At 41.1% G+C, this 20,699-nt stretch overlaps 1 protein-coding gene across 4 annotated transcripts in view; it reads left to right on the forward strand.

The window, feature by feature from the left end:
• ABCC4 (ATP binding cassette subfamily C member 4) overlaps nucleotides 1-20,699 on the forward strand; it is a 242,767-nt gene that overhangs the window by 132,779 nt on the left and 89,289 nt on the right. For all 4 annotated transcript variants that reach the window (XM_053564121.1, XM_053564118.1, XM_053564120.1 and 1 more), the window contains exon 20: nucleotides 12,842-12,921. In XM_053564121.1, coding sequence (XP_053420096.1) covers nucleotides 12,842-12,921 — 80 coding nt within the window. The remainder of the gene's footprint in view (nucleotides 1-12,841; nucleotides 12,922-20,699) is intronic.

Genomic DNA, 20,699 nt, shown 5'->3' on the forward strand with positions numbered 1-20,699 from the left:
AAAAAGAGGAATTTCAGACCAATCTCACTCATGAATATTAATGGAAAAATTCTCAACAAAATCCTAGCCAATGGATTACAGCTTATCATCAAAAAAGTCATTCATCATGATCAAGTAGGCTTCATCCCAGGGGTGCAAGGCTGGTTTAACATATGCAAGTCCATAAACGTTATCTACCATACTAACAGAGGCAAAAATAAAGATCACATGATCCTCTCAATAGATGCAGAAAAAGCATTTGATAAAATCCAGCATCCTTTTCTAATTAGAACACTGAAGAGTATAGGCATAGGTGGCACATTTATAAAACTGATTGAAGCTATCTTTGACAAACCCACAGCCAATATTTTACTGAATGGAGTAAAACTGAAAGCTTTTCCTCTTAGAACTGGAACCAGACAAGGTTGTCCTCTGTCACCTTTACTATTCAACATAGTGCTGGAAGTTCTAGCCAATACAATTAGGCAAGACAAGGAAATAAAGGGAATCCAAATGGGAGCAGAGGAGGTCAAACTCTCCCTCTTTGCTGATGACATGATCTTATACTTAGAGAACCCTAAAGACTCAACCACAAGACTCCTAGAAGTCATCAAAAAATACAGTAATGTTTCAGGATATAAAATCAATGTCCACAAGTCAGTAGCCTTTGTATACACCAATAACAGTCAAGATGAGAAGCTAATTAAGGACACAACTCCCTTCACCATAGTTTCAAAGAAAATGAAATACCTAGGAATATACCTAACGAAGGAGGTGAAGGACCTCTATAAAGAAAACTATGAAATCCTCAGAAAGGAAATAGCAGAGGATATTAACAAATGGAAGAACATACCATGCTCATGGATGGGAAGAATCAACATTGTTAAAATGTCTATACTTCCCAAAGCAATCTACCTATTCAATGCCATTCCTATCAAAGTACCTACATCGTACTTTCAAGATTTGGAGAAAATGATTCTGCGTTTTGTATGGAACCGGAAAAAACCCCGTATAGCTAAGGCAGTTCTTAGTAACAAAAATAAAGCTGGGGGGGGCATCAGCATACCAGATTTTAGTCTGTACTACAAAGCCATAGTGCTCAAGACAGCATGGTACTGGCACAAAAACAGAGACATAGACACTTGGAATTGAATTGAAAACCAAGAAATGAAACTAGCATTTTACAACCACCTAATCGTTGATAAACCAAACAAGAACATACCTTGGGGGAAAGACTCCCTATTCAATAAATGGTGTCGGGAGAACTGGATGTCTACATGTAAAAGACTGAAACTGGACCCACACCTTTCCCCACTCACAAGAATTGATTCAAGATGGATAAAGGACTTAAATTTAAGGCATGAAACAATAAAAATCCTCCAAGAAAGCATAGGAAAAACACTGGAAGATATTAGCCTGGGGAAAGACTTCATGAAGAAGACTGCCATGGCAATTGCAACAACAACAAAAATAAACAAATGGGACTTCATTAAACTGAAAAGCTTCTGTACAGCTAAGGAGACAATAACCAAAACAAAGAGACAACCTACAGAATGGGAAAGGATATTTGCATATTTTCAATCAGACAAAAGCTTGATAACTAGGATCTATAGAGAACTCAAATTAATCCACATGAAAAAAGCCAACAATCCCATATATCAATGGGCAAGAGACATGAATAGAACTTTCTCTAAAGACGACAGACGAATGGCTAACAAACACATGAAAAAATGTTCATCATCTCTATATATTAGAGAAATGCAAATCAAAACAACCCTGAGATATCATCTAACCCCAGTGAGAATGGCCCACATCACAAAATCTCAAGACTGCAGATGCTGGCGTGGATGTGGAGAGAAGGGAACACTTTTACACTGCTGGTGGGACCTGCAAACTAGTACAACCTTTCTGGAAGGAAGTATGGAGAAACCTCAAAGCACTCAAGCTAGACCTCCCATTTGATCCTGCAGTCCCATTACTGGGCATCTACCCAGAAGGAAAAAAATCCTTTTATCATAAGGACACTTGTACTAGACTGTTTACTGCAGCTCAATTTACAATCGCCAAAATGTGGAAACAGCCTAAATGCCCACCAACCCAGGAATGGATTAACAAGCTGTGGTATATGTATACCATGGAATACTACTCAGCCATTAAAAAAAATGGAGACTTTACATCCTTCGTATTAACCTGGATGGAAGTGGAAGACATTATTCTTAGTAAAGCATCACAAGAATGGAGAATCATGAATCCTATGTACTCAATCTTGATATGAGGACAATTAATGACAATTAAGGTTATGGGGGGGGAAGCAGAAAGAGGGATGGAGGGAGGGGAGTGGGGCCTTAGTGTGTGTCACACTTTATGGGGGCAAGACATGATTGCAAGAGGGACTTTACCTAACAATTGCAATCAGTGTAACTGGCTTATTGTACCCTCAATGAATCCCCAACAATAAAAAAAAGAAAGAAAAAAAGTAAAAAAAAAAGTAAAAAGAGGGAAGACCATGGGATATTTCTGGATGAATCCCCAAGCATTCACCGAGCTGAAAACCTGGGATGGCCCAGCCCAGGCGCTAAGTCCCCATCAGGCTTAAAGAACTGTAGACAGCAGAAATAAACCACAGTCTCAACTCACTTTTTAATGAAAAAAAAAACAAAAAAAAAAAAAAACAATTTAGTTGTATGGTTTCTTCCTTTTGTATCACTAAAAGTAAAAATGGAAGTAGCAAGCAGGCTCACCTAGCAGTTTCTAAGGAATTGGCCTTGTTTAAAAACAGCTGAACTACTGATCCTTAAAATATTAGTTCTGGGTTGTCAAGAAAAGATGTACTTATGTACAGTCAGAACTGTGAAATTCCATGACATGGGCTTGACCAAAGCAATTTGGTTTTGTTGTTGTTTTTAACTGATGAGTCTTGCTCTGTTGCTGAGGCTGACCTCCAACTCCTTGACTCAAGCAGTCCCTCGGCTTCAGCATCCTGAGTGGCTGGGACTATAGGTGTGCATCACCACATCCAGTTTAAAATATTTAAAATTATTTTTTTTCATAAAAGCAATAATTAGTAAATCAGTGTTTTAACTTTATGAAAGTCATCATTTCTCCAACTAACTTTATTAACTCAGCATCTTGTTGCACACGTGATATTGTTCTGGTCAAGGTTTTGGGGCTGCTAGAAGCAGAATCCTCTCAAATCATTTCATATAAGGAGGGGCTGATTAAAAGACAGTGGAGGCATCTCACTGGGCTGAAGCAAGGCTGACCCTCCTGGGAACGGGAGCTGGCAATGGCTGGTCCCTGCAAGAGCTGGGCATGGCCTATGGCCCATGGCTCTTTGCTCCGTTCTTTGCTCTGGATGGTACTTTTGCTCCATATTCCACTTACCTCATGGACTTATTTGAGTGTTATTGAATGGAGAACTCTCCTAGCTGAAGGATTTGGCAGCTATGTCTGGTCCAGCTGCTCTGGGCACCTTTGGTCCATTAGCTGTGGCCAGGGCTTTGGAGGATTCCTACAGAGGGCAGCACAGTTCTCAGTAAGCTGTCACAATGCAGATAAAGAAGTTTAAGTGAGTGGCAGTTCAAGGATCTGCAGTAGATTCATGGAGGAGAAAGGGCTAAGACTGAGATCAGGCTCCTTGGGGGCGATAAGGGATGTGAGGACCTTAAGGCAGGTGAATGGAGGAGAGAGAACCCTGTGTTCCCCCCCGCCCCTCCCCCCAACATCTGAACCCCGAGGCAGGGTCAGGAGTGGATGGGAGCTCAGGCAGATACCTGTCTTCTATAACTGCTCTCCTCACTGTTCCTGTAAAGTTGATAGATTTTATCTGAATGATAAGTGATGTTACAAATGAGATAAATGAAAAGCGAAGACATACTGGTACTTACGTCAGATGAAGATAAGTCAAAAGTGATTTAAAAAAGTGATTTACAAAAAATAGTGATTTACAAGTTTTCATGCTGGGTGTTTATGCATAGGGCTAAGGTAGATTTTGAGAAGTTTGATTTGGTGGTTGTGGGTCAGTTTCAAAGGATTCTGTTTAGTTTAAACATGTTGAGCTCCCTTTGTATTATCGGATAAGTGAGAGTCTGTATAAGCTCCAGGTTGGGAGGTCAGGGGTAGAGTTAAGATTTTGGATTCATAAACAGGAAATTCTTGTAACAAAAGTTCAGGAAGAGAACCAGAAAAATAAAAAATGGTCCTAGGCAAAAATAAGAGCCAGGAAAGAATACTGAAGGAAGTTATCCTGAAGAGTGGGGTTACCCCTGCCTCTTCTTTCTATGTGTAAAGATTCTAGCATGGTTTGGCTGGTAGCTCCCCCACATTATACCATATTGCATCTATTGAGCAAGTTTGGTCTTTGTCTTCTCATTTCTAATATGAAGAACTTGGTCTGCAAAGTGCTGTGAGTATTTCAGTTGCCTGCAGAAACATTTCTTCCAAGGCAATTTCTTTCTTTACCTCTGAGTGGATGTGAGGAGTTTGAGAGTGTTTGGGGAGGGAGGGGAGAAGAGCCAGGTGTTTGGAGTTCGGCTTCAGTCCCACTTCCTCCTCTGATCCTGGAAGGTTTGATCTCAGAATCTTCACAAGACAGATTGACAGTTATAGCCTTGGTGATCTTTCACACCCCTTCAAGATCAAGAATCCTGCAAAAATAACATGAATAACGCCTGACTCATGTGCACTATTTTAGAATATAGGGGATGCGTCCGTAAGCATGGTCTCTTTTATCCTCAGGGCCTTTGACCCTGCGAAGTAGCTGATGCAAATACTAACATCTCCGTTTGATAAAGAATTAATTTAAGCTGCGGGCAGCGCCTGTGGCTCAATGGAGTAGGGCACTGGCCCCATATGCTGGAGGTGGCGGGTTCAAACCCAGCCCCAGCCAAAAAAAAAAAAAAAAAACTACAAAAAAAAAAAAAGAATTTAAGCTGCAATACGGGCTGGGTGAGTCTCCTGAATCCTGTTGCTCCTGAGTGTCAGAGGAGAACGAGGACGTTGTGGTGCCTTGTTCTGCCATGCTGTCTCTTTCATGACATCCTTCTGTGAGTCTCCACCATGCTGGGGGTCAGTTCTGACCAGAAGTATGTAATTGCCGACCTGTCCGGTCCCTGTGCCTGTTCTCACAGTGGTCTAAGCTGAGTCAGTTTCTGGCAGCTAGTCTGTGAGTGAGTTCTGAAAGTCCTGGCCACCCAGCTGCCTGATAGACGTTCTCCCTCTCAGGCCTGCGGCATCACACACACACACACACACGGTCCCTTTTCAGCCCAGCAGCTATCTCCAGCTTCACTCAACACCCTCCCCTCTGGAGCAGTCTTTGCCCTACCATTTGGCATTGCCTTGGGGTATGGAACACAGAAGTCCATTCTCTCTGTTTCTCTGGATGGACTCAGCTCTCTTTGGGAGAGAAGCTTGGATCTAGATTCTGCTTCTCAACAGGAAGGTTTGGTTGGTTTTTTTTTTTTTGTTTTTTTTTTTTTTGAGACAGAGTCTCACTCTGTTGCCTTTGGTAGAATGCTGTGGTATCATACCTCACATTGATCCCAAAATCTTGGGCTCAAGTGACTTTTTTGCCTCAGCATCCCAGGTAGTTGAAACCACAGATGCCTGCCACCACGCTGGCTATTTTTTCTATTTTTAGTAAAGATGGGGTCTCACTCTTACTCAGGCTGGTCTCCAACTCCTGAGCTCAGGTGATCTACCCACCTTGGCCTCTCAGAGTGCTAGAATTACAGATGTGAGCCACTGGGCCCAGCAGGATGGTGGTTCTTGTTTGTGACCCTCCTGCTGCCTCTTTAACATGCCGCATATCAGCTGTGGGGCTCCTGAGAGTCCACCTTCACACCAGCATGGTTCTCAGCCCAAACTCAGCACTTTTGGCTTCTAACTTGCGGCAGGGATGTCAAACTAACGGCCAATTCTTATCTTAAAAATTAGGTTATAGGACCATCAGTGAAGATAAATGTGGGTACATATAAAATAGCTTATAATATTGAAGCGTTCACCAAACACATCCACTTTTACCCTCAATGTCAGGTGTGGCACGGTGCAATAGGTCCGTAGTGTCTTATACTATTTCCATAGTAAAGAATGGGGCTCAATACCTGGAAGCACGCCACCTTCCTAGACTCAACCAGAAAGAAATAGAAATCTTAGACCTATCAATCACCGAAATAGCATCAACAATACAAAATCTCCCAAAAAAGAAAAGTCTGGGACCAGATGGCTTCACATCCGAATTGTATCAGACCTTTCAAGAGGAACTAGTACCTATGTTGTACAACATTTTCCAAAGCATAGAAAAAGAAGAAATACTTCCCAACACATTCTGTGAAGCAAATATCACTCTGATACCCAAACCAGGAAAGGAGCCAACAAAGAAAGAAAATTATAGACCAATATCATTAATGAATATTGATGCAAAAATATTCAATAAGATCTTAGTATACGAAATTCAACAACACATCAAAAAAATTATACACCATGATCAAGTTGGTTTTATTACAGGATTACAGAGTTGGTTCAACATATACAAATCTATAAATATAATACATCACATCAATAAAATAAAAAACAAAGACCATATGATTCTCTCAATTGATGCAGAAAAAGCCTTTGATAATATCCAGCATCATTTCATGATCAGAACACTTAAGAAAATAGGCATAGAAGAGACATTTCATAAACTGATAGAGGCCATCTACAGCAAACCCACAGCCAATATCATATTGAATGGTATAAAATTGAAAACATTTCCACTCAGGTCAGGAACAAGGCAAGATGCCCACTGTCTCCACTGCTATTCAGCATAGTAATGGAAGTCCTAGCCACTGCAATCAGGCAAGAGAAGATGATCAAGGGTATACAGATAGGGTCAGAGGAGATCAAACCCTCAGTCTTTGCTGATGATATAATCTTATACCTGGAAAATCCCAGGGACTCAACTTCAAAACTCTTAGAAGTGATCAATGCATACAGCAGCTTCTCAAGATACAAAATCAATACTTACAAGTCAGCAGCTTTTATATATGCTAACAATAGTCAAGCTGAAAAAACAGTCAAGGACTCTATTCCTTTTACAATAGTGCCAAAGAAAATGAAATATCTGGGAATTTACCTAACAAAGGACATGAAAGATCTATCTATAAAGAGAACTATGAAATTCTGAGAAAAGAAATAGCTAAATATGTTAACAATTGGGAAAACAATTGGAAAACAATTTTCCAAAACAATTGGAAAAACATGCTCGTGGCTGGGAAGAATCAACATTGTTAAAATGTCCATACTACCCAAAGCAATCTGCAATCCCTATTAAAGCATCATTTTCATACTTTAAAGAACTTGAAAAAATAGTACTTCGTTTTATATGGAATCAGAAAAAACCTCAAATAACAAATACATGACTCAGAAATAAGAACAAATTAGGAGGTATCACGTTACCAGACTTCAGGCTATTCTATAAATCTATAGAGATCAAAACAGCATGGCACTGACACAAAAACAGAGCAGTAGATTTATGGAACAGAATAGAGAACCAAGAGATGAACCCAGCTACTTATCGTCATTTGATCTTCAACAAACCTATCAAAAATATTCAGTGGGAGAAATACTCCCTATTTAACAAATGGTGCTGGGTGAATTAGCTGGCAACCTGTAGAAGACTGAAAATGAACCCCCACCTTTCACCATTAACAAAAATTGATTCTCACTGGATAAAAGATTTAAACTTAAGACATGAAACTATAAAAATACTAGAAGAGAGTGCAGGGAAAACACTTGAAGAAATCTGTCTGGGAGAATATTTTATGAGGAGGACCCCCGGGCAATTGAAGCAACACCAAAAATACATTACTGTGATCTGATCAAACTAAAAAGCTTTTGCACAGCCAAGAGCACAGTAAGTAAAGCAAACAGACAACCTTCAGAATGGAAGAAGATTTTTGCAGATTTTGCTTCTGACAAAGGTCTGATAACTAGAATCTACAGAGAACTCAAACTAATCTATAAGAAAAGAACAAATAACCCCATTTCTGTGTGGGTAAGAGACTTAACAGAAATTTCTCTGATGAAAACAGGCACATGACCTACAAACACATGAAAAAATGCTCATCATCCTTAATCATCAGAGAAATGCAAATCAAAATCCACTTTGAGATATCATCTAACTCCACTAAGATTAGCCTACATCACAAAATCCCAAAACTACCGATGTTGGCATAGATGTGGAGAGAAGGGAACGCTTCTGCACTGCTGGTGGGAATACAAGCTAATACAACCTTTTTGGACAGAAGTTTGGAGAACACTCAAGGAACTAAACGTAGACCTACCATTCAATCCTGCAATTCCTCTACTGTATACCTCTACTTAGGTATATACCCGGATGATCAAAAATTATTTTACAACAAAGACATTTGCACCAGAATGTTTATTGCAGCCCAATTCATAATAGCCAAGACATGGAAACGGTCCAAGTGCCCATTGACCTATGAATGGATTAACAAATTGTGGTATACGTACACTGTGGAATACTATACGGTCATAAAAAGATGGAGACTTCACATCTTTTGTGTTTACCTAGATGGAGCTGGAACATATTCTTCTTAGTAAAGTATCTCAAGAATGGAAAAAAAACGTATCTAATGTACTCAATACTACTGTGAAATCAATATACAATCACCTACATACTCATATGAATGGGAAAACATAACTGTAGTCCAGAAAGTAGAAGGGGAAAGGAGAAGGGGAGGGGAGGGGGATATGGGAGGAGGGAGGGTATTTGGGGGGACCTCACCTAATGTGCATGATGCAATGGTACATTTCAAAACTATTAAGAAATGAGTATAATTGTGATGGATGTGTTACTTAGTTCAATGTAAACATTTCACTTTGTATATCAAAGCAGTATCCTGAACCCCATAAATGCATCGATGTACAAAGTTATGATTTAATAAAAAAATAATAAAAAAATTATAAAAAAAAAAAGAATGGGGCTCAAAAGGAAGGAACTACTGACATGTGTGACATCTTGGATAAACTTTAAAAGTGATGGGCTAAGTGGAAGAAGCCAGGCATGAGAGACCACACATTGTATAATTCCATGTATATGAAAGGTTTTGAAAAGGCAAATTGATAGAGACGATTTGTGGTTGCCTGAAGTTGGGAGTGGGTTCAGGGGGTAGCATGTGGGATCTTATTGGAGAGATAAAAAGGCCTTGAAATTTATTCTTGGTGGCGACTGCATTACTCAGTGAAGTTATCAAAATTTATTGAATTGTATGCCTAAAATGGGTGGATTTTATGACATGTCAAATATATCTCAATATTTTTATATGTATGGATACATATTTTTTTAAGCAAAGAATGAGTCTGAGACCAGATGTACCAATTTCCAGGTTGTAAATCATGTCTTGGTCATAAACAAGCTGAGGCATCTTGGCTCTGGGAGAGTTGTCAGAATTCTAGAGGTGACAATAACTTCAGATTAGATTCTAGAATCAGTTTGTAAAACACTATTCTTTTTTGAATTTGTATTTTGACAAGAATTTCAGTAACTGTCTTCTGTAGTATTCTATATTGTAGACAAAAAAGAAAAGTGCGAACCAGACGAGTCAGGAGGACCTTGGATTCACGATGAGTTGTTTATCCATATTACCCAATTGTTTCCCCACATCTATCTGTACAGTGCAGGATTGGAGTGATGTGGATTTTCATGCAGTCTGAGTCCAAAATAGGAGCTGGCTGTAGAATTTACTGCAATTATGGGCTTTGTCATTGGATATACTCTGTGCAGAAGCAGGGAGATGGTGTTACCACTGCACTCTGAGATACACAGACAGCACCTGGGCTATTGGTTTTAATCCTGGGCACCAGGCATCGAATGAGACTGGCTACCTGACTCTGTGCTGAGCCAATGGCCAGTGCAGGACAATGTGTCTTACAAGGGGTAATTGAGGCACCTGAGGCGCAGTTGCTTGTGAGAAGTCTGGAAAGCCTATCATTAACTTTCTTCAAGTATTTGAAGAGCTGTCATGTCAAGAGAAATTAGATTGACTTTGTGTGGTTGTAAATGCAGAATAAGCAATAATGGTCAGGTGTTCCTGGAAGGCAGGGTTCTGTGGAGTGTTAAGCAAGCCCTTTGTAATAGACCATCCCAGGATGGACTGGGCTCCCCCAGGAAATAGCAAGTCCTCCTCTCCCTACCCCCCTGGAGATATTCCCGCAGGACAACAGATGCCATTTGGATGAAGAGTTGATGTCTGTGGAATTCATCGTAAAGGTTTGATTTGGGTTCCTCTGGGAAAATGACTGTGGAGCAACTGTGGAGCGGTGAAGTTAAAGTAACTGTACTGATTGTGACAGTCTTTCACAAACCCTGATGAAAATACTTTCTGCAATCACCATTCAGTCATCCTCTTGTTTCATAGAGGAAGGAAGTACCTATTGAACTTTCTTTTTGAGATAGAGCCCCAGGTTGTTTCCCTGGGTAGAGCCCTGTGGCATCACAGCTCACAGCAACCTCCAGCTCCTAGGCTTAAGGGATTCTCCTGCCTCCGCCTCTCAAGTAGCTGGGACTACAGGCTCCCGCTACAACACCTGGCTATTTTTTGTTCAGCCGTCATTGTTGTTTGGCTTGCCAGGCTGGATTTGAACCAGCTCAGGTGTATGTGGCTGGCGCCTTAGCCGCTTGAGCCATAGGCGCCAGGCCCTATTGAACTTTTAATCCCACATTTTAAGCACTCAGCTCATCAGGGAATGAGAGGTTAGGTTTTGGGTGATCTTTGACGTTCGGTTAGGTTATTGGACAAGCTGTGTGAGGATATGGCCTTTCTCATTGGTTTGTATTTTCCTTGTATTTTATGGTTTGCCTACCCTTGGTCTTCTAGACTTTAAGATTCTCGTGTATTTGTAATGTTTCTGAATTTTCGCAATGTTGAAAAGTTGTAACTTTTCCATTATTACGGGAACAGCAACCATTTTAATTATGCCTTTGATATTTTTTAACATGTATTTTCCTTGTTTTGGTATTATACTTTGAGAAGGTAGAAAAATAACTTGACAGGCCACAAAATTCCTGAGAATATGTGGAAGAATTGCCCATCTCATTTTAATGTTCCTTAATGACAACTGATTAAATAATAACCTAATCCCTGCCCTTGCAGAGAGAGTCTGGGAAACAGCAGAAGGGGCACCCCGGGAGCAGACTCAGGCTCCACCCTAGAGCGGCTGAATCAGAATCTGCATTTGAACAAGGCGCACTTCCTCCCTGGAGGCTGTGCTGGGGAAACTGGGGAACAGTCATTATCTCACCTTTCCTTTGTTTGTTTGTTTTATTGTTGAGCACCTGTTAAAAAGTACCTGGCACTGGACTGTGCTCTTTCACAGGCATGAGCCCATTTAATCCACAGGAAAATCCTCTAAAGGAAGTGTCATTGGAGTCCCAGAAAAGCTGTCACCCGACCTGCCAGAGATATCATCTAAAGACACTTTCTGGAGCCTGTATGTCCTCAACTTGAGACAGGAAAATTGAGGCCCAGCTCTGACTTGCCCACCCTGTACTTCCTGGCAGAGCCCAGGGCCTCGGGAGGACCGCAGAGGCAGCTCAGTTCTCAGCCTGACCGTGCATGGTCAGTGGAGCCTCTCTGTGAAGGGATGCTCTGCAGCACAACAGACTGTGTGTGTGTCTTAGATATTTTAGGAACCAGTTCTGATCTAATGTTTCTGAGCCCTTTGTGACATACTATTTTCTTGGATTCTGAGAGGGGAAATTAAACTGATGATGAACTGGGCTTGGGTGGTGCCTGTGGCTCAAGGAGTAGAGTGCCAGCCCCATATACCAGAGGTGGCAGGTTCAAACCTGGACCTGGCCAAAAAAAAAAAAAAACTGATGATGAAAAGTGGCCTTTAATGGCTAAGTAATATTTCTGTTTTCCTGTGTACATTCCTCTTCTTAGATGGTTAAGAAAAAGCTCGTGTTTGTCACTCTTGGTACACTTGTGAAAAACAATGACTTCTTTACCCCGATAGTAAACTCATAGCTTGAAAATCTCAGGATTTTTAAGTTTTCCTAAAAATGTGAGGCTCTGGCTGGGCACAGTGGCTCATGCCTGTAATCCTAGCACTCTGGGAGGCCGAGGTGGGCCGATGGCCTGAGCTCAGGAGTTCCGGACCAGCCTGAATAAGAGCGAGACCCCTGTCTCTACTAAAAATAGAAAAACTAGTTGAGTGATGTGGCAGCGCCTGCTGTCCCAGCTACTCAGGAGGCCTAGGCAAGAGGATCGCTTGAGCCCAAGAGTTTCAGGTTGCTGTAAGCTATGATGACACCATAACACTCTCGCCAGGGTGACAAGTGAAACTGTCTCAAAAATAAAGAAGTAAAAAATAAGTTTCCGCTTATTTTTTAATAGTGGAAATTCTTTTCCATTTGGGGAGTGTGGGGGATACAGAGATTACTATCATATGTAGTATACCACTTAACAAAATGAATTCTGATAATTAGAGCAAAATTAATGAAATGCGTTGGATTACTTTATGTACTATGCAGTGGTTCATCTACCTATTGTGTGTTTAGGGGGAAATATTCTAGAACACGCCAAACCTTTCCTATACTGTCCCCACCTATTCTTTACAAGCTGTGGGCCACATTTAACTGTCCGCCCACTGCCACTTGATGGTATTTTTGTTTCTCTTTAGGTATCATCCTGTTCTCTTTGTCTTTACCACTGACATCAGCTTATTTCATATAAATGCATAATATATTAAACACATATGCAATGAAAATATTGTTTTGATTGGTTTCGTGTATTGTTTCTCTTCAAGGGTATGTGTGGGGAAATGAGTAATTTTTCATATCCTGTTCTTGCAGGAAGAATTTTAAATCGTTTCTCCAAAGACATCGGACATTTGGACGATTTGCTGCCTATGACATTTTTAGATTTTGTCCAGGTAATGTTAACAAGTTCTTACTCATGGACAATCAAAGTTCTTATTTTTTTAAGTCCTTCTCATGGCAACTGGGAGTGGGGTTTCTCACTGGCAATGTGTAATGTTAACTTAGTGAAAGGCCATGTTTGTCAAAGAAAGGTGGTGGTGTGATTTGGAGGCAAAGTTAGCGTGAGTAACAGCCCGTGTGTGGGAGTGGCTACACTCGGGCAGCAGCTACTTGCTAGGTAAGTGGCCCTCCCTGTCTGCCTCCCAGGTATCTGGCAGGGATTTCACTTTACTGTGAACAGATTTCATAATACAGAAACAATCACCTCTCACGGAAAGATAGCCTAGATTAACTAAATTATGCATTGTATTACCACAAAGAGCAAATATTTACCTCACCTTTTTTGAGGGGATAAAGCCAGGTATGGTTACTTACAAAGCAAAGATTAGTAATAACAAGGTGAAAATAATACTTTGTTAACAAGGACAATAGTGAGCAGTTATTGCAGATACAAAGACTTTAAAGGCAGGGATGGTTAAGCCAATTTGAGTACAAGATCAAAGTCATCTCAGAAAATGTCTTTTTCATTTTTTTCTCAGCTTACTTTCTTTATAGCATCTGTATTCTCTGTGAACTTGAGGTTCTAAAGAATAATGTTGGGTCATCTCATCTCTCATCTCCTCGTTCATTATTGCTGCTCATGTGGGGTTTGATCCCCCTCCCCTTGTTTAATTCTGTCTGTATTTCATTGATTCTGGCTGGGGAACTTTCTTTTTTTCCAACTGTTTATTTTGGAAATGGAATGGATCTACCAAAGGCTATACAAAATATAAGTTTGAACCTTTTTTTTTTTTTTTTTTTGTAGAGGCAGAGTCTCACTGTACCGCCCTCGGGTAGAGTGCCGTGGCGTCACACGGCTCACAGCAATCTCTAACTCTTGGGCTTACACGATTCTCTTGCCTCAGCCTCCCGAGCAGCTGGGACTACAGGCGCCCGCCACAACGCCCGGCTATTTTTTTTTTTTGTTGTTGTTGTTGTTGTTGTTTCAGTTTGGCCGGGGCTGGGTTTGAACCCGCCACCCTCAGCATATGGGGCCGGCACCCTACTCACTGAGCCACAGCCGCCAACCCCAGTTTGAACCTCTTTTACTTTCCTTGAGTTCTGGTTTATACTACCCTGTTTCCCCAAAAATAAGACAGTGTCTTATTTTAAGGTGTGCTCTCAAAGATGCACTAGGTCTTATTTTCAGGGGACGTCTTATCTTTTCTGTAAGTAGGTCTTATTATTGGAGGATGTCTTATTTTCGGGGAAACGGGGTAGCTTCCATCGTGAACTGAATTTAAGGCCAAGAAGAAGAAATGCTAACATTGGGATCTGTGTCCCCTGCCCCCTTTTTGTTTTCCAGTGGTCAAATGCTCTTCATGTGAAAGCTTTAGATCCCCTCTGAGCTACTGTGATAAAAGGAGCCACATTACTTAACTTGCAAAATCAGCTATGTCAGGAAAATCAGTCTTAGGCCTGAAATGATTACAGGAATTCCTGTTCGTTGTACAGAGAAGAAGCAGTGACGATTTGACTGCAAACAGTAGCCCATGGGCAAAGACAGTTACTGACGGAAGCTCATAGACAGGGTATTTTTGCTGCAAACAAAGGCCTCTGAAAAATTTTTTTTAATTATTTATTTATTTGTTTTTGCTGCTGCAAACTTGTTTCCAAAATGTGTCCTGCTGAGTTTAGCTATGTTATTTACCCCCAGAAGCAGTCTTTCTCCGAAACAGGTTTATGGTTTTCATAGAATGCAGATGACTGTAAATCCACCTTTTGGCATTGATTGTTATTGACTTTGAGAAAATTTTGTGGAAAGTTCTTTTTCTTTGCAACTGTAAGCTGCTGGCCCACTGTGTGCTTAGCAGAGTGAGCCATCATGATTAGATCATGTGTTTTTGTGGCACATACAGAGGGACAAGGATAGATGCTACTTGATTTCAATATAAAACATTCTCAGCAGCAGGAGAGAAAATTCTAGTCTCGTTGTACTTCTGTTTCACCAGAGAGAAAAGGGTCTTTTGTATTATCCACTCATGTGATCTTGGTAAACATATCATTCTTGAATATTGCTGGTCCCAGTTAGCTGATTTCTTGAATCTACAGCAAAGGTTAAATCTTAATGTTAACCGTAATGTTTCCCAGAAAGGAATTTTATATTGTATAAATGATAACTTCAGTTATCAATTATGATAAAGGTCTATTGTCACTTGTTTTTGTTTGCAGATGCCTTTAATAAGGCTCCCCACAATCCCTTCAGGAAGAAATATTTTCTCCTTTTAAAAATAGTATTAGCTAAATATAAAAGCTCTGATCTCTGCCATTATTGTAGATTCTTGGAGGGACGTTTTTCAACATTCATTGTTTAAGTGGTTGTCAGGAGGAATCAAGTGAAACTTCATAAACAATGCAGTAACTGGTTCATCTTATGTTGTGAGCAGAGCCATTCCCGAGAGGATTTGCATTCGATGAGTGGGCTTTTGACTGTGGTATCACTGAGATCATTTTGTAGTATTTGTCTTATTGCTATATTAGCAAATGAAGATTTTTATTAAAGCCACAAAAATGAACTTAACCTGCCCTCCAATAAAGGGCAACAGAAATCTAAATGTAAATTGATTTTTTTTTTAAGTTGCATAGGACTCTGTAAGTATGAAAACAACCCAGTGGTGTTCTGGGACTCTTAATAGAATCATGTCAACTTAGAATAAACACTATTATGGTAAGCACATAGAATGAAAACTAATTTTCCAAATCAAATACATTATATTCAATTCATTTTCCCCAATCAACCAAATGTTTAAAACCTGTTAGTTATAACAGCAATCTTCTGGAAATTAATTAGAAGCCTATTAGCTCTGCTAGCTGAGCCGAGTGAGGGGTTGCTCAGTACATTTCTAAGCAGTCTCCTGAGTTAGATGGAGGCAAGGTCAAAATGACAATCAGCTTCGCTCACCTCAAGGGCTTTGCTTAAGTAGTTGATCTCTTTTTTGGCAGGGCAGGATCTTTTTCGAAGGAAATTGTATCTACTTTGACTCCATCTTCCAATAAATTTGAAAAAATTGAGTAGTGGTTAGGTAAACCATGCAGGTTGCCTGAATGTTATCTGTGTGAATAACAGACCTCTCTTGAAAGCACATATGGCGAATATAAGATGGAGTCGGTCAGGCCAGGGCCAACATGACGCAGCTGGTCTGGTTGGTTTAGGTCCTGCCTGGCCTTTACCTCATGTCGCCCATTCTTGTTTTGAACTAAAAATGTATATCTTTGGGCAGCACCTGTGGCTGAAAGGAGTAGGGTGCCAGCCCCATATGCCAGAGGTGGCAGGTTCAAACCCAACCCCGGCCAAAAACTGCAAAAAAAAAAAAGTGTATTTCTTGAGTATTTTAGGACAGTTGATTTAGGAGATTAACTTTTAAATTGGAATGTTGTTTTGGGTCATGGGTTATGCTGATTATTGTTCATATGGGTCATGGGTTGTGCTGATTATTGTTTAAGGTAAGGGTTAGCCTGGCTTTTACTTTGAACTTTAATGTATAAAACTGTAATTTTGGAAATGGAAGAACAGAACAGTCTTGGAGAGGTTACTCTGATTGTTCTCCAGAATTGCCAGCCTTCTGACAAAGTTTGGTGGACCTATCCCTTTTCTGCATAATGGCTGATAGTGACAGGTGACCAGACCCTCTTCATCTGGTAACTCTCTCAATTGCATGGTTGTCTCAGATGGAGTTGACATTTAGGCCTCTTGTCTAGCTCATCAAGTCATCAAAGGCTGCCTTTCAAAACTGAGATAGTAGAAAATTTCCTGCCTGCCTTTGTTTTGAATCCCCTTAGTAAATCCTGCTGCTGGCATCAGGGCTCCCTCCATCTGTTTTAATGGCTCTCATCAGATTCTATGGGTAATAGTGAGGATGACTCTCAATACCTCCCATGCTCAGGGAAACTCACAGGAAGCACAGTCCTCTCAACCCAACAGCTGAAGTTGATGGAAGCAGTTGTGTTTAAAAGGACTGGGAATTGTGAGGACGTTCCTCTTGACGTTATCCAGCAGGAGAAGGAGCTGTCACTGGTCTGGGGGGAAGCCACGTACCGTCTGTAGGTGACACATGCGGACCTACAGAGAACTTGGGAGGATGTGTAGTAACAAATACAATCAAAATCCAGCACAAGCTGAGCTATCTTTATGAAGAGTTAAGCTTTCCATTTACCAGAATGTTCAGACTAAGACTGCCATGCTAATGTTTTTTTCTTACAAAAGATATGGACATGGTTGTGCTTTTCTGGAGAATTAAAAATTGACTAGCTATAGGAATAAAGAATGTAATTACACTTATCCATGTGAACTTTTTAATCCAGTCCTTGCATGTTTGGTTGCCTTTTCTTTAAAATAATAATAGTTTTGTTGGTTTTATAAGTTAGAGTTCAGAACTGTGGATCATTGGGTTAGAACTGAATTGTTTCCAATAGAGTCTGGTGCTGAGTCCAGGAGGGGAGAGACCCACAGCACATTCCCCCACTGCTCTCCGTTTCCAGCGTATGCCTGGAGTGTAGGCGCTACCCAAGCCAGTCAGAAATCAGGGACAGATTTTTTTGTTCTGCTGATGAAATGGCTGAGATAAGGAAAATGGCGTAAAATGTGAGAACATTTGCTGGCCAGGTAGAGGTTATTTACCTCATTCGTCTCTCAGACTTCAACAGAAGATTTATATTTATGGATTTTCATTTGCCTGTCTTTATATACTGGTATCCATGCTAATAGGAAACAGTGAGACAGCTATTTTAAGACTGGGTGTCCTTTACTGCTGCTCTCTATCGACAGAGGGGTGGTGAGGATGCTGTTGGTAGGACGTTGAAGCCCAGGTTGGCCTAGGTGGGGAACAGTGTTGAATAAAGACAGGTGAGTTTTTAAATGACGAGGCTGTTTGGCAGGGTAGGCTAGAATTTAGGAAATTTTTTGAATATATCATAAGGCAATAAGATTGTCATTGAACATAAATAGCAATGGAGAATAAAATGATAGTCTGTAGGTTACATAGTATCTTATGGTTGCCATGGGCTGATCAGATAAGTTAGCCACCCCTGGCAGTGCACATCTGGCTTATAAGGTGTTCAGACATGTTTTGTTTACTTTTTTCAAAAATCATAACAGCTCTGACTATCAAGAGAGCTAAGATTTAAGAGATCTCATCAATAGATTTGAACTAAAATATCTATGAAAATAATAATTGAAATACAAATAACAAATTCATTCACCTAGATTTTGTGTCCTTTGAATAGGAATTTGACTTTCCAATCTTAATGTATTTGGGTAAACCAACAAAGATGGTGATCAAAATTCACACTATTAAGTGTTTGATGACTTCCTAATATCAGGATAAATACCAGCAGCATGAATCTAGTCCCCCCATTTTCCTAAAGCAGTTATTTGATTAGTTCATAGATACAGTCTCTAAATACTATGTGTATTATTTTAACAGTATTATTAAAAATGTAATTGTATCCGGCCCCATATGCCGAGGGTGGCGGGTTCAAACCCAGCCCCGGCCAAACTGCAACAAAAAAATAGCCTGGCGTTGTGGCGGGTGCCTGTACTCCCAGCTGCTTGGGAGGCTGAGGCAAGAGAATTGCGTAAGCCCAAGAGTTAGAGGTTGCTGTGAGCTGTGTGACGCCACGGCACTCTACCCGAGGGCAGTACAGTGAGACTCTGTCTCTACAAAAAAAAAATGTAATTGTATCAATGGTTAGAATTAGATCTTAATATAAATATGTTTGTAATACTTGGGCAGCTGTGTTGTTTTGTGACTTACTTGCAAATAGATATAGGATAGTAAACCTTGAAGCTTCTCACGTAAGGAAAATATTGTTTCTACTATAAACCTATGATACTGAAAGACTGTAATTCTTTCCAGTATTTCTCATTACTATAACATGCCTTTCTTTTGATTATTTTCACCCGTCTGCTGTAGAGCTCCACCCATGTGTTGGGTATGCAGAGGTGAAGAACAGCCTTTATCTTCATTCAGTCAACAAGCATTTGTTGAGTGTCTCTGGTGTGCCAGGCTCCATGCTGGACTTGGGGCTATGGTGCTGGGATTGAATTCCTGTCTTCTGTGAGGCACTCTGTTGGGAGAGACATGTAGCAAGTCAGCAACCACTGTGTGGGGTGGTGAGGTGTGGCAGAAGGGATACCGGGTAGGATAGTGCTTAAAGCTTTAGCATGAGGCAACTTCCCAATCCCACTTTGCCTCTTTTAGTTATCTTGGAAGTTATGGAACTTCTAGGAGGAAGTGTCCTATAAGTAGTTGGAAATAAGAGTCTAGTGTTCAAGAGGGAGACTTGGGGTGAGTGTAGAGCTGGTGTATTCTTCACCCAGCAGGTGGTAGTTGATTCTGTGAAGATGCACCAAGTTACTCAGAGAGAATAAAGCATTTGTAGGGGCCATGGTCAGAACTGATGGAAACTTTGGTATTTATAGAGAAAGAAAAGAGAGTACCCGAGCCAAGAATGAACAGTGAGGAAGAGAGAGGAAGATATGTGTTGGGGAAAGCAAAGGAGGAGAAGCGTAGGAGGAAAGTTGTCCCTTCCATTTGGTGACTGGGAGGTGCCAAGTGCGCAGAAGCAGGTGGAAGCAAAGGGGAGCCCAGTGCCAGCAGCTGGAGGAAGTGGAGGGGACGGCAGAGACTTTGAAGGAGTTTGACTCAGAGGAGAGAGAGTCCCATCAGAAACGTTGGGGTGTGCAGTGTTTGAATGGTGCTGGGGTGGGGGGAGGGTGTGGGGGTGGGGTGGGGTGGGTTTACATATGTTTAGAGGAAGGAGTGAGGTCCAGAGTAGTAGAGTGTGAGGGTGGAAGGCTTTGTCTTTGCCTCCTTTCAGCAACCATGGGATGAGAAAGAAGGGCCTCAGATGCACTGGGGTACGCTGGGAGTCCCCCTAAGACATAAAAAAATTCTTCCCCTCAGGAGTTTGAGCCACTGATGAAATCCAGGAGGCTGAAATGAGGCTGTCGGGGAGCCTCGTCCAGGAGTTTGGAGGATGAGGCAGGCCCTGTGGGTGGTGGGGCCACGTGGGCCTGACACTCCCACTTGTCACCACTCTTTCCAGTTGTCATTTGTGAGTGGGGACAAGATGTGGCAGGAGCTGGCGGGCAGTTGTTTTGTTTCTATTTTTAAAACACATCTTGGGCATTCTGACTCTCTACGTGATTCTGCTCATCCTGGGTATACTTGAGAAATCCGGAAAGCACTTGGTCATTTTCACTGGTATCATTTCTGTTGTGTTTATTCAGTATTCTTTTTTTCAGCTAATTTGTTCTCAGGCCCTTCAATGAAATCTCAGATAGTTTATGTAGCATGTTGTCATTGCAAGGAAGGACCTGTCTGCTGCTATTTCTTCTGCCTTTGCCTCATGAATCCTGGGACGTAGAGATTAACCTGCCCAGAGTCCTCTGAAATCAGCAGATTCCCTTGTTCTTTGCTTGAAAATGCCAGCATCTTTGCTGATTTCACTATTTAATTATATTTTGTTCCCTGAACCAGAGAGTTTAGCATGTCTTGTAAGGGGAAATCTCTCCAAGGGATAATCATAATCAGATCCCAGCTTCCTCTGAGGCCAGCTGTGAACACCCAGTCCTGGAGCAGGGACTCTGAACCCTGTTCTCACAGTGCTGCCTGTCTTAGAATATAGCCGAATAGATTTGTTTTGCTTTGCCTGTGATATCTGTTAACAAAGGACTGATAGCAAAATCCAA

This window comes from Nycticebus coucang, chromosome 15, assembly GCF_027406575.1.
Source record: "Nycticebus coucang isolate mNycCou1 chromosome 15, mNycCou1.pri, whole genome shotgun sequence".
In the NCBI taxonomy this organism is placed as follows: domain Eukaryota; kingdom Metazoa; phylum Chordata; class Mammalia; order Primates; family Lorisidae; genus Nycticebus; species Nycticebus coucang.